Source organism: Kogia breviceps, chromosome 18 (genome assembly GCF_026419965.1).
Source record: "Kogia breviceps isolate mKogBre1 chromosome 18, mKogBre1 haplotype 1, whole genome shotgun sequence".
NCBI classification, from domain to species: Eukaryota; Metazoa; Chordata; class Mammalia; order Artiodactyla; family Physeteridae; genus Kogia; species Kogia breviceps.
Genome location: NC_081327.1, coordinates 2,401,178 through 2,416,147, shown reverse-complemented (window position 1 = coordinate 2,416,147; position 14,970 = coordinate 2,401,178). Strand labels below are relative to the sequence as shown.

Here is a 14,970-nt window from a genome sequence, read left to right as displayed (position 1 = left end):
ATGGGAGAAGCCAAATTATCCTCCTTTTCCAACTATGGACTGCAATGGTGTTTGAAGCAGCTACACAAAGAAGAGTTTCAGATATTTAAGGCATTGCTAAAGGAAAGCACTTCGGAACCGGCAACCTGCTCTTTTCCACTGGTTGAAGTGGATAATGCCGATTCGGAACAGCTCACCTCCCTCTTGCATGAGCATTATAAAGAATCTTTTGCCTGGAAGATATCCATTGACATCTTTGAAAAGATGAGCCTGTCTGCCCTCTCAGAGATGGCCAGGGATGAGATGAAAAGTGAGTAAGACAGATTTGGGGCAGATCTAGGGTTAGCAGAAAAGGGAGGTGACCTCAAGTTCCCAGGGGAATGGGAAAGGTATCATTGTTCTCTCAGGGGGTCCACCTCTACAGCGTGAGTCCGAACTAGGAGAGCTAACTCACTCATTGGTCAACCTCCCTGGCTGGAAGCTAGAGTCATCTCCAGCCTGTGAAACAATGAAGGAGAAGACATGGGTTGAGAAACCCTCTGTATGGACAGAATTTGGTCAAAGTTAGTAGATGGGATTTGTAGTCAGAAGTGTGTAGCTCTGGTGCCACCACAAGTATGACTTCTGGAAAATTTTCTCCTACCCTGACCCTTGGATTCCACATCTGGGAACAGTAACTGTGATGCTTATCTGTGCTGTTGCAAAGGTTCCATAAGATAATGTATAGAAAGTGGTTAACAAAGCTTCACTCATTTCTTGAGAGCACTAATGGCTGTACAATGGTCATCTCCCTTATTTCTTGTCCCAGACTGAGGGAGTAAGGTTCAAGAAACTTCTCTAAGGGCTGACCTTCCTCAGAAAGTCGGTGCCCATGTTATAGCAACGTACTTAGATCAAATTTTGTAGTTATCTTAAGGTATTTAGGAGAAAAGTAGTAGAAAAAAAATGATAGCTCTCCTTCATCAGGAGGAATTGTCTCCTCAACTGTGGACAAAAACTTAACGAAGAGCCCCAAGTATAAGCAGTCAGATTGGCCCTAAAGACTTACAGGTATTACATGCCTACATGTAGCTCACCAGCTGTAGCTGCAAAGGACTCGAACAGAAGCTATTCCTTCGGAGCCTCAAAAAGGCCCTGGGTGGAAAACATATTAGTATTATTCACAGGAAATAAGGGTTATAAAATGAAAATAATAGTTGGTGTTTACCAATCAGTACCCCAGTCTAAATACCACGTTGAAGCTGTCATGTGCCCTGCTATTTATTTTCAAACGCACTCAAAAAATAGGTCCCCCACGACAGAAGCTAAAATAGAGATTCTACCAAGTTATACAAGTTGACCAAGTTCATGACCTAATATGTGACAAAAATTACTCACCATTCATTTGGTATATCTTTAAACTCTCGTGTATCATGTGCCAGAGATTTATAGCTTGCAATGCAATAAGGATAAATGGGCAATTTTTTAATGGATGGTGTAGAAAAATATGTGAAGACTAGAATCACTTCCTAGAATAAGTAAGGTTTAGACTGAGACAAAAATGAAGAAAAGGAATTAGCCGAGCTAATTGGGTAGGGAAGAACATTCTGAGCAAAAGAGAGCAACATTATGAAGCCTTTAACAAAGAAGGAGGTTGGATAGACCATGAAGCATTGGAGAGAATATGGCAGGAGATGAAGATAAAAAAATGGTCTAGAAGTCAGACAGCATCTTGAAAATAATTTTAATAGCAAAGCATAAGCAATTAAATAGTTTTAAAGGGGTAGGGGTAGAAATAATCAAACTGGCATTTCAACATTGTTGCTGAAATCATGAGTGGTCTGGAAAGAGTCATGAGTAGATGTGGGGAGACCGGTTAGGAGTGCATTCTAGCATCCCATGGGAGAAATAAAGGTGGCTGGGACTAGGGTGATGATGGCAGTTAAAGAAAAAATAGAAATAGAATTGGAAGGTATTTTGGAAGCAGACACAACAGTTTTTGAGGAATAAATGCAGAGAGAGAATATGGTATCAAGCATGGTACCCAAGTTTCTGGCGTGAGTGACGGGGTGGGTGGGGTTCCATTGCCTCATCCCAGGAAATACTGGAAGAGCTGTTTTGCAGCATGTAGATGGGGGGGGGGGGGAGGAGGAGGGGAGGGGGAGGGGAGGAGGAGGGGAGGGGAGGAGGAGGGGAGGGGGAGGGAGGATTGGTCAATGTTAGAGCTCATGAGTTGAAGGTACCTCTATTTGGAGAACTCACAGGCATCTGAGTAGGTAACTAACTATTCTGACGTTCGAGAGAGGTGTTTAAGATGACTCTTGACGATTAACTCTTTTTTAAAAAATTTATTAATTTATTTTGGCTGCCTTGGGTTTTCGTTGCTGCATGTGGGCTTTCTCTAGTTTCAGCGAGCGGGGGCTACTCTTCATTGTGGTGCGCGGGCTTCTCATCACGGTGGCTTCTCTTGTTATAGAGCACGGGCTCTAGGCACGTGGGCTTCAGTAGTTGTGGCATGCTGGCTCAGTAGTTGTGGCTCACGGGCTCTAGAGCACAGGCTCAGTAGTTGTGGCGCACGGGCTTAGTTTCTCCGTGGCGTGTGGGATTTTCCTGGACCAGGGCTCGAACACGTGTCCCTGCATTGGCAGGCGGATTCTTAACCACTGAGCCACCAGGGAAGCCCTTGGCAATTAACTCTTAGTAACCATAATATACCGTCTTATTATATGACCTACCCAGGATCATACAGCAAAAATGGGACTGAAATGTACATTTATGTGCTCAAAATGAGACACTCTTTACTATAAATCTCTGCCGCTTCACGTGCCGGTGGTATTTGAGGGTCTGTCTCCATTTTCCTCATTTCAGACGAGTCATGGAACGAACTGTGAGAACCTGAGACTAGTCTTCGTTGCCTCAGTAATTTGGGCAGAGGATGTGCTCATCCCTGATTTGGGGAGTTGCCATGACTTTATTGAGACATTATCTCATCTACTCTCTATTGCAGAATATTTACTGGCTGAAATACCAGAACATTCTACACCAACAAAGACGGACCAAGGTCCAATCATGGAAGAAGTACCAAGTTAGTGGGGGAGAGGGGGGTGGAAAATGGATGTGTATGAATGATGCTGCTATTAACATTTCTGTATAAGGAAATTATCACGGAAAAAATATTTATTGAGATCTAAGATAGTAATATCTCAGTAAGATATGGGGTAGATATATCTATTAGAATTGGGTGTTGAGGGTTTCAGAAAAACAGAGGTTCAGGAATTGCTCCCACCTTTCTGTTTAGACAACCTGGTGGATGGTGATGTTGAAAATCAATGATTTTTTTCAGAAATATTTATTGAGGGCTTCCCTGGTGGCGCAGTGGTTGAGAATCCGCCTGCCGATGCAGGGGACGCGGGTTCGTCTCCCGGTCCGGGAGGATCCCACGTGCCGCGGAGCGGCTGGGCCCGTGAGCCACAACTACTGCGCCTGCGCGTCCGGAGCCTGTGCTCCGCAACGGGAGAGGCCACAACAGTGAGAGGCCAACATACCGCAAAAAAAAAAGAAAATTTATTGATTAATTGACTGATTTGGCGGCACAGGGCCTTAGTTGCGGCACACGGGATCTTCGTTGCCGCATTCCGGATCTTAGTTGCAGCATGTGAACTCGTAGTTGTGGCATGGCATGTGGGATCTTAGTTCCCCGACCAGGGATTGAACCTGGGCCCCCTGCATTTGGGAGCGTGGAGTCTCAGCCACTGGACCACCAGGGAAGTCCCGAAAGTCAATGAAGTAAATTTCAAACTCGGAAATCACCTCAAGCTGGGCTTTTATTCCATCCGTACAACATAACTTATGTTGGCAGGTGTGGGTTACTGTAATCATTTCTTGGACAAATATTAGAAAACCTAATAGCTGCCAGTATTGTCCATTTTCAGTTGGAATGGGTAGTAACAAATACCAGCAATGACGACATTTCTAGAATACTTGCCATGGGCCGGGCGCTGTTCTCACGTTTTGTGATTATGTCGTGGGATCCTACACCCACCTCATAAGGGAGGTATTAATATCCCCATTGACTGATGAAAAACTACCATAGAGTGATGATGTGGAGCTAAAATTAGATTTCTGTATAAGGGAATGAGCCAAATATCTGTTCCAAAGTAAGTTCAGAAATAGAAGCTTCTTTCTAATTAACATTTACAGGAAACTTAGCAGAAGGAGTACGTTTTTGGTTAGAGGTAAAAGCTGAAATAAGGTTTTGGTGCATTGAATTTGAGGTCCCTTTAAGGTAGTGAGTTAGACATATGATCCTGGAGTTTTAGGGAAGAAATCAGCACTAGAGAGCAATATTTGGAACTCTTAAGTACAAATATGATCATTAAATCCATGGAAGAAGAAAAGGTGTCTCCCCCCGACTCCTAGTATCCCCTTTGGTAACCATAAGTTTGTTTTCTATGTCTGTGAGTCTATTTGCTTTGTAAATAAGTTCTTTTCTAGGTCTGTGAGTCTCCTGTTTTGTAAGGAAGTTCATTTGTATCCATTCTTCGATTCCGCCTATAAGTGATATCATATGATACTTGTCTTTCTCTGTCCCACTTACTTCACTTCGTATGATCATCTAATTTTTTATGTTAGTGCGTACCTATTGGATGTCAGAGACTGTTAAAGAGGCTACGGGTATGGAGGTAAAATGACAAGGTATTTTTCTCATGGAGCTCACCTTGGAAGCTGGGAGCTAGATAATTAAACGCATAAAAGAGTTGCCATTTATGACAAATGTTGGGAATAAAATAAAGAGGGTAAGGGTGAAAGAATTACACTTTGTAATGATAATAGTGGCCTTTGCTCATCTTTGCCAAGCCCTGTGCCGATAAATATCGAATGCACTTTTTGTTCCTTAAATATTTGTCGCAGCCCTTGAAGAGGATGTCCATCTCATCTTATAGGTGAGGAAATGGAGGTCCCCAAAATGAGGCAACTTGTTCCAAATCACAGACACTATAGAGCTTCGAGTTCCAGGCAGGACGGGTCTAACTTCAAAGGCTGTGCTTACCTCCTCGTAAAGAGCAGGATCCCCTGTCACATGGAGCTGTTTCCGCACAGTAGCCCGGGACTCCTGGGCTGGAACGCAGGGCCACGCACACACAAGCTTCTCTGTCTTTCAGAGACCACATAGGCATGTTCAGCATAGATCATTCAGTGAATACAGTTGCATAGTTGCATATCCACAGGGCACCAGGCACTGTTACAAATACTGAAGATACAGTAGCAAGTAGCAAAGTCCCTGCGCAGAATCCATTGAGGGAGACAGACAATAAGCAAACAAAAATGTAACCTATCAGGTATGAAGTCCTGGACAGAGAAATCAGGTTAAAGGGACACAGCTATTTTGCAGAACATCCGTAAGCTTTGAGGAAGTGATCTTCCTACGAGGGACAGAGCTTGTTATATGTACGTCGCTAGGAAGAAACAAAAGACCCACAGCTGTAGGCTGTCTGACTTAGTAGGTCTGCAGTTTTTGTTTTGCTTTTTTGCTAGTTTTTTTTACTAAAATCCAGACTTTCTTCAAACTCTCTGTCTTGTTCTTCTTCTCTCCTGTCCGACTCAGGCCACAGAGAGGACCGACAAGACTATAAGAGTCACGTGATGAGGAAATTCTCCACGAAGCCGGATGCACACCACAGCTTTGAAAAATTTGCCTCTGTCTGTCCAGATGTGCACGTGTTGTTGGGGGCTTTTAATACAGACCAGGGGGGCTTCCGGCCTCTCACTGTGGTTCTACACGGAAAGGCGGGAATCGGGAAATCGGCTCTGGCCAGAAGGATCCTGCTGTTCTGGGCGCAAGGTGAGCTCTACCAGGGCATGTTCTCCTATGTCTTCTTCCTCCACGCCGGAGAGCTACAGCGGATGAGGGAGTGCAGCTTTGCAGAGTTAATCTCCAGGCAGTGGCCAGACACCCAGGTCCAGGTGGAGGAGATCCTGTCCCAACCAGAAAGGCTCTTGTTTGTGGTTGACGGGTTTGAGGACCTGGACCTCGCCTTCAAAGACGATGACTCGAATCTCTCTGGAGACTGGGCGGAGAAGCAACCCGTGTCCATCCTGATGCAGAGTCTTCTGAAGAAAGTCTTGCTGCCCGAGTCTTCCCTGATCATCACCGTCCGAGACTCAGGCATAGAAAAGCTCCAATCCGTGCTCCTGTCTCCCCATTACCTGTTGGTTGGGGGACTCTCAGTGGAAAAAAGGGTGCAGTTGCTTCTTGAGCATGCGAAGCACGAACAGCAAAAGATTCAAACCTTGCGTTCGGTGGTGGACAACCACGAGCTGTTTGACAAGTGCCAGGTGTCCGTCGTGTGCTCCCTGGTCTGTGAGGCTCTCAAGCTGCAAGAGGCACCAGGAAAGAGCCTTTCCATCGCTTGCCAGACTCTCACGGGCTTGTATGCCTCATTCGTGTTCCATCAGCTTGCTCCAAAAGATGCAGTCAGGAGCTGTCTGCGTCAGGAAGAAAGAGTCACCTTGAAGGGCTTGTGCCACATGGCTGTGGAAGGCGTGTGGAACGTGAAGTTCGTGTTTTACAGCGATGACCTGGGCGTTCACGGACTGAAGGAACCTGAGCTCTCCGCTCTGTTTCACACACGCATCCTTCTCCAAGGCAGCCGCTGTGAAGAGTGTTGCATGTTCTTACACCTCAGTCTCCAGGAGTTCTTTGCTGCCTTGTACTACGTCCTGGAAGGATTGGAAGGAGAGGGCGACCCCTACCCTCTGTTCACCGAGAATGTAAAGACTTTGATGGAACTCAAGCAAATCGACTTGAACGCCCACTTGGTCCGGATGAAGAGGTTCTTGTTTGGCCTCATGAACAAAGAGGTGATGGGGGCGCTGGGGACCCTCCTGGGATGTCCCGTCCCCCTGGTGGCAAAGCAGAGGCTTCTGCACTGGATCTCTTTGTTGGGTCAACACGCCAACACCTCTGCCCCGCTAGACTTCCTTGACGCCTTCTACTGTCTTTTTGAGACACAGGATGACGAGTTTGTTCGCTCGGCCTTGAAAGGCTTCCAAGAAGTGTGGCTTCCGCTGAACCGACCAATGGACTTCCTAGTGTCTTCTTTCTGTCTCCGGCATTGCCAGTATTTACGGAAAATTCGGTTGGATGTCAGAGGGGTCCCAAAGCATGAATTTGCTGAGGCGTGGCCCAGCGTTCCCCAAGGGTGAGTACCTCGCCTCTGCGATTTTTTTTCTTTCCATCTTTGGGAGGGGGGCTATAATTGAAATGAAAATTGCATATATTTAAGATGTATGACTTGGGGTTTTGATGTATCATCACCATCGAGTGAATTAGCTTACCCATTACGTCATAAAGTTATCATTTTCTTGTGTGTGTGTGTGTGTGTGTGTGTGTGTGTGTGTGAAGACACTTAAGACTACCTACTATCCCTAGGCACATCGCTGTACATTAGCTCTCCAGAATGCATTTATCCTGCATAACTCAACTTTGTAACATTTGGCCAACATCTCCCCACTCCCCCCACGCCCAGCCCCAGGCAACCACCACTGTAACATTCGGCTTCTGTGAATCTGACTATTTTAGAATCTCCATGTCAGTGAGATCATGCATGTCTCCCTGTTAGTGCTTTTTGCCCTTAGCACCACACCCTCCAGCTTCATCCCAGTTCTTGCAAATGGCAGGACTTCCTTCTCTTTTAAGGCTGAATGATATTCCGTTTTGTGCGTACAACACATTTTCCTTATCCGCTTATCCACGGACGGACACTTAGGTTGTTTCCATGTCTTGGCTATTGTGAATGATAGAGTACAAATATCTCTTTGGGATCCTGATTTCAATTCTTTGATATACCCCTCCCAGAAGTGGGATTGCTGGATCATGTGGTAGTTCTATTTTTAATCTGGGGGGGAAACCATTACTGTTTTCAGTAGTGGCTGCACCCTCTGACATTCAAGGGGGAGCTAGAACTTAAGCACAAATCTTACTCAAGAGCTGGAGGTGTGCCCCGTGGGTGTCAAAATCTTCAGGAGGCAGGTGGTTAGGAGAGCACTTCTCCAGAGCAGGAGGAGAGATCTGCTACACTGGCCTCAGAGCCTCTAAAACCATCCCTGTCCTGCCCTAATACACTGTTTTCTCTCCCCGGGCATTTTTGGGGCAGTTATTCATGTCAAAATCCATCCTGTGTGGGCTTCCCTGGTGGCGCGGTGGTTGAGAGTCCGCCTGCCGATGCAGGGGACGCGGGTTCGTGTCCCGGTCCGGGAGGATCCCACGTGCTGCAGAGCGGCTGGGCCCGTGAGCCGTGGCCGCTGAGCCTGCACGTCCAGAGCCTGTGCTCCGCAGCGGGAGAGGCCACAACGGTGAGAGGCCCACGTACCGCAAAAAAAAAAAAAATCCATCCTATGGAAGCAAATGCTTATTTCCTTCTCCAACATAGTCTGCAGATCAAGACCCAGCATGAACACTGGGATCACCTCTGTTCCGTGCTCAGCACCCACCCGAACCTACGAGAGCTCGACCTGAGCGGCAGCATCTTGAGTGAAGAGGCCATGAAGACCCTCTGCATCAAGCTGAGGCAGCCAACCTGTAAAATACAGAATCTGATGTAAGGCTTCCCAGCCCCTGTACATGCCCCTTTGCCTGACTGTGTCATGGCTCTCCTCTCCCACCTACTGAGGAAGACCGATCTCTAAAATGTATTCGGAGGGAATAGGTATAGGAACCAAGTTCCCAAACGCACAGGATGGGGAATGACTAAAGACCTTGTGAAGGGATTACTAAGGTGGGTTCATTTACTCGGGGTCTTGAAGGATGAATAGGAGTTGGTTAGTGGGGGAAAAGTGAGGGAGGCTCCTTTCAGTAAATGGTAGAGCATGAGGCAATAGCAAGATCAAAGTGCATGATCTGTGAGAGCCTTTAAATCAGTCCTTAATGCTTTCAGGCTAATAAGGTAACAAATATTTAAATACTTAATATATTGGGTTGGCCCAGAAAGTTCGTTTGGGTTTAAACCCAAACGAACTTTCTGGGCCAACCCAATAAGTTCCTGGGTCTGTTGGAGACACCAGGGTACTTACCAGACATCTAGAGCAGGAAATGAAGGGCTTGTTCTACTTCAACAAAGGTTCTATTTCTACTTTTCCCTCCAGGACCAAGTGAAGCACATGCGACACTCTAGACTAGACCAAGTCAAGTTCTTGGCTGAAAGCATTTTCCTCTCCTGGTCACTTCTACCTCTTCCCTAATTAGTTTCCTTAAGCTGGGCTGACTCAAGGAGCTTGGTGATCCCAGAATAAGGAATAATGCTTTGTTCACCTTAAGTCCTACACCAAACTTTATTTCTCTGTCAGCTGTTATCTTAACTGTTTTTCCCTTGGGAATCCCTCCCCACTAGCTGCCCCTATGTTAAGCTCTTGTTACACCCTGTCACTTGCTTTAATCCATGTCATCCATACATACACTACCAAATGTAAAACAGATAGCTAGTGGGAAGCAGCCGCATGGCACAGGGAGGTCAGCTTGGGTGCTTTGTGACCACCTAGAGGGGTGGGATAGGGAGGGTGGGAGGGAGATGCAAGAGGGAGGAGATATGGGGATATATGTATATGTATAGCTGATTCACTTTGTTATACAGCAGAAACTAACACACCATTGTAGAGCAATTATACTCCAATAAAGATGTTAAAAAAAAGTCACTCTAAAAAAACATCCATGTCATCACTGTATTTGTCATTCAACCCTAATACATGATAATGGTAAAGAGATTCAGGAAGTACAAAGGATTTTCTGTAAGTCCCTTGATGACTCTTCAGCTTCCTGTTTGCCTAATTACTTTCACATATTCTCATAAATTTTCCATGCAATTATAAATATATAGTGGCATATGAAGTTTTTAATCCAAATGATATCACATTGCACAGTCTGACATTTGACTTTTTTCTTCAACTTGAACTTGGCTAGATATCTGTAGCTCTATTCTTAATTTACTATAACTTATTTCATTCTTTTTTTATAAATTTTTTGGAGTATAGTTGCTTTACAATGTTGTGTTAGTTTCTGCTGCATAGCAAGGTGAATTAGCTATACATATACATCCATCCATTCTTTTTTAGATTCTTTTCCCATATAGGTCATTACAGAGTATTGAGTAGAGTTCCCTGTGCTCTACAGTAGGTCCTTATTAGTTATCTATTTTATATATAGTAGTGTGTACATGTCAATCCCAATCTCCCAATTTAGCCCTCTCCCACCCTTTCCCCCTTGATAATCATCAGTTTGTTTTCTACATCTGTGACTCTATTTCTGTTTTGTAGATAGGTTCATTTGTACCATTTTTTTAGATTCCACATACAAGTGATATCATATATTTGTCTTTCTCTGTCTGACTGACTTCACTTAGTATGATCATCTCTAGGTCCACCCATGTTGCTGTAAATGGCATTATTTTGTTCTTTTTTATGGCTGAGTAATATTCCATCGTATATATGTACCACATCTTCTTCATCCATTCTTCTGCTGATGGACATTTAAGGTTGCTTCCATGTCCTGGCTATTGTAAGTAGTGCTGCAGTGAACATCGGGGTGCATGTATCTTTTTGAGTTATGGTTTTCTCTAGATATATGCCCAGGAGTGGGATTGTTGGATCATATGGTAGTTCTGTTTTTAGCTTTCTTATGCATAACTCTTTTGCCTCTTTTGAATGTCTTCCCTGATAAGTTCAGCTCCATAGGGCACAGAATATTAGCATTGTTTAATATGCTCTTCCCAGTGCCTGATGCATCATAGGTACTCAAGTATTTGCTGCTTTAAAATAAAATACTTTTGACCCTTGAACAATGCCAAGCTCTGGCCCCATGCAGTCAAAAATCCAAACATAACTTTTGACTCCTTAAAAACGTAACCACTAATAGTCTACTGTTGACCAGAAGCCTTACCAATTACATAGTCAATTAATACATATTTGTATATGTATTATATACTGTAGTCTTACAATAAAGTAAGCTAGAGAAGAGAAAATGTTATTAAGAAAATCATAAGGAAGAGAAAGTACATTTTTACAGTACTGTATTTATTGATACCATAAATTGACATTGTCTGTTTATAAGGGGAATCATTTGTCAGTATCTCCATCAATATTATATGATACAAAATACTTCAGGTGTTATATGTATAACGTACATATGTGTATATACATACATGTAACAATGGACATCAAAAATAAAAATATAATGTGAAAGGAATATTTATTTACAGGTGTAATGATTCATGCATAGATAATGAAGACGCAGCAATAAGATTGCTTTATGGTAGCCTAGCCTGTACACTAATGAATGAATCATTATAAAATTTTTATGGCATACATATTACAGTCATACTCATACAGTATTGGAAACATTGTTACATTTAAAAAAAAACACTTACCTGTGATGATCGGCTGATACAGTTTCTACAATTATGAGAAAGGCAGACTGTACAGTAATGTAATTCTTTGAAAGCAAAGTTATAAAACAGTGAGAAAACAAACACATTAATTTTATACCGAATATCACTCACCTTATTCCTGTGTAATGATAGGCTATCCACTTCAGTACAAGTTTTGCACACAACGTTCTACATATATTTATTTATATATTTATTGAAAAAAAATCCATGTATAAGTGGACTCGTGCAGTTTAAATGCATGTTATTTGAGGGCCAATTGTAAATGCAAATAATGAGACATCAGAGTTGAAATGGAAGAAAGAGCAAGAAGGAAAAATTCGGATACAACCAAATGTCACCCAAATGTCTAACTAGTGTTTTCTCTCCTCTTCTGTAGATTTACAGGTGCCCAGATTACCCCTGGTCTCCGTCACCTCTGGCTAACTCTTATCAACCGAAATATTAAATACCTGGACTTGGAAAGCACTCACCTGAAGGATAGAGATGTTATGATGGCATGTGAAGCAGTAAAGCACCCAAACTGTTTGCTGGAGTCTCTGAGGTAAGTCCTGGGTATGGTTTGTGTTTTGCGGATTTCGGGGCTTTATTGTTTTTACTTTTTATTTTGAAATAATCATTCACAGAAAGCTGCTAAAATATTATAGAGAATCAGGAGTCTGGATAAGGTGGGTGGCGATGGCTGTGCGACAGTGTGTATATAATTAATGCCACTGAATTGTACGCTGAAAAGTTAAGATGGTAAATTTTGTGTTATGTATATTTCACCACAAGAAAAAAGTAACTTTCCATCTTTTTTTCTGGCAAAACCCAATTTTATTTAGGCTGTTAAAACGTTTATTTTTTATTGTGGTAACATTGACTTGTATATATGAAACTTATATAACATTATAACATTATATTTCTTAATTAATTAAGTTTTGGCTGCGTTGGGTCTTCTTTGCTGCGCGCGGGCTTTCTCTAGTTGCGGCGAGCAGGGGCTACTCTTTGTTGCGGTGCACAGGCTTCTTGCGGTGGCTTCTCTCGTTGCTGAGCATGGGCTGTAGGTGCGCGGGCTTCAGTAGTTGTGGCACACGGGCTCAGTAGTTGTGGCTTGCAGGCTCAGTAGTTGTGGCGCACGGGCTTAGCTGCTCCACGACATGTGGGATCTTCCCGGACCAGGGCTCGAACCCTTGCCTCCTGCGTTGGCAGGCAGGTTACTAACCACTGCACCACCAGGGAAGCCCCGAACATTATATTTTTACTTCCATCTACACTTCAGTGTGCTCACCACCAAAATTTTGTTTTCTATCCGTCACTATGCAGTATACCTCCCTCACCACCCTGTAACCACTACTCTGTTCTCTGTATCGACACGTTTGTTTTGATTTGGTTTGTTCATTTATTTGGGGGTTTTCTTTATCAGTTTTTTAGATTCCACATTATGAGAGCAATCATATGGTATTTGTCTTTCTCCGTCTTATTTCACGTAACACAAATTGAACTTGAGGGTATTATGTTGTCACAAATGGCAAGATTTCATCCTTTCTGTGGCTGAGTAGTATCCCTGTGTGAGTGTGTGTGTGTGTGTGTGTGTGTGTGTGTGAGTGTGTATACACACTCAGGTTTGCCATCTCTATAGTTTTTCATTCAACAGCACTATACGAATGGAGTCATACAGTACGTCATTGCCTGAGACGGTTTTTTTTTTTTTCAATCTGTAAGTGCCCTTGAGATCCGTCCAAGCTGTTCCATGTAGCAACAGTGTGTTACTTTTTATTACTGAGTATCATTCGGTGACACAGATGTGCACAGTTAGTGTAACCATTCACCAATTCAGGGACATTTTGGTCATTTCCAGTTTGGAGTTATTACCACAGTTTTGTAAGTCCTGGGCATGTGTCTTGCCAATTAGATTGGCTGGAACTAAAGACCACTACTCCTTGGTGCTTTTGGCGTATTTTGAGACACATGAGCATGAGGTCTGCTCAACTTTGTTGACGGACTCACCACAAGTGTGGAAGAGTAGCTTGCTTTGCACCTTATGTTAACTTGCAAACTGCACATTTAAAAACGCAACCCAAGGGAGTCAGTCAGAAAGTAGAAGTCCTTACAGGATGGAAATGCGGGTGTGTCTGCGAAATGCCATGTGGGTTTTACAACCATCGCTGGAATGAGATGAATCTCTCTGTGTCATCTCTGTCTCTGTGTCTCTTTCTGTCTCTCTTGATGTTCTATCTCTGTCTCTCTGTCTCTGTCTCTCTTGATGCTTCACTAATAGGGTAACTAGAGCTTGGATTCGAAGAATAAATAAGACACACATTGTCAGAAAAGAGGAGAGAGAGAGAGGCTATTTGGGGCCAAGGAAAGAGAAAGTATAAAATCATATGGTGGGAAATGACAGCCCATTTCTGGGAATCCTAATGAGTTTACCTTCTAGTAACTCATGAGGACAGAAGTGTTCTGTTTCCTTCACTGCTTGTTCCCAAAACCTAGAACTGCTTTATTCCCGGCACCTGGTCCAAACTATGCCCCCAAAGATGTATTGAATGGAGAGAAGGGATGGGGTGATTGGCTAATCTCTAAATGGGAGAGACAGATCTGTCTTTGAAGGACAGATCGGGCCACATTGTGAAGGGATTTTGATTGCAAGCTCAATGGGAGATTCATTTTCTTGCATTGAACAAACACAGAGCTCCTGTTATGTTTATAACACCATCTCATGGGTTCTGGCAATGTCCTGATGAATGGGACAAGGTTCCTGATCTCATAGGCTAGCACGGGGAGACAAAAATAAGTGAACCGAGAAGCTATACACGTACGCACACACCGGAAGCATGTATGTTTGGAGAACTCTAAAATGTCCATCTGAAACCCAACAGAGCAAATAATTGAGATTGTTTTCTATGTGCTAGTGTATTAGTTAGGTTCTGTGACACATAGTTGCAAAAATGTATAATGGCTCAGGAACAACAGAAGGGCATTTATTGCCTATGTAAACAGTCCAAAGGGGGTTGAGATGTCTATATAAACAGTCCAGGCTAACACGTCCTACTGGTTTTGGTTTTTGTTTATGTTTTAGGAGGGTTCCCTTTTCTCCACACCCTCTCCAGCATTTGTTTGTTTTCTTTTTTCATAAATTTATTTATTTTTTTATTTTTGGCCACGTTGGATCTTCATTGCTGCATGAGGGCTTTTCTCTAGTTGCAGTGCATGGGCTTCTCATTGCGGTGGCTTCTCTTGTTGTGGAGCACAGGCTCTAGGTGCATGGGCTTCACTAGCTGTGGCTCACAGGCTCTAGAGCACAGGCTCAGTAGTTGTGGTGCACGGGCTTCAGGAGTTGTGGCACGTGGGCTCAGTAGCTGTGGCTTGCGGGCTCTGGAGAGCAGGCTCAGTAGTTGTGGTGCACGGGCTTAGTTGCTCCGCGACATGTGGGATCTTCCTGCACCAGGGCTCAAACCCGTGTCCCCTGCATTGGCAGGCGGATCCCCAACCACTGAGCCACCAGGGAAGCCCAGGTCCTACTGTTAACACACAGCTTCCAAGACCCTGCTGGGCACAGGCAGTCTGCTTATAGACGCAGAGGGAACTTGGGGAA

General features: G+C 43.8%; 1 protein-coding gene across 1 annotated transcript in view; it reads left to right on the top strand.

Annotated features, from left to right (window-relative positions):
* The window catches only part of NLRP5 (NLR family pyrin domain containing 5), a 30,912-nt gene continuing 15,942 nt past the window's right edge, over positions 1–14,970 (top strand). Inside the window, exons 1-5 of the mRNA XM_059044600.2 lie at positions 1–289; positions 2,966–3,043; positions 5,564–7,160; positions 8,391–8,558; positions 11,773–11,937. Coding sequence (XP_058900583.1) covers positions 1–289; positions 2,966–3,043; positions 5,564–7,160; positions 8,391–8,558; positions 11,773–11,937 — 2,297 coding nt within the window. The remainder of the gene's footprint in view (positions 290–2,965; positions 3,044–5,563; positions 7,161–8,390; positions 8,559–11,772; positions 11,938–14,970) is intronic.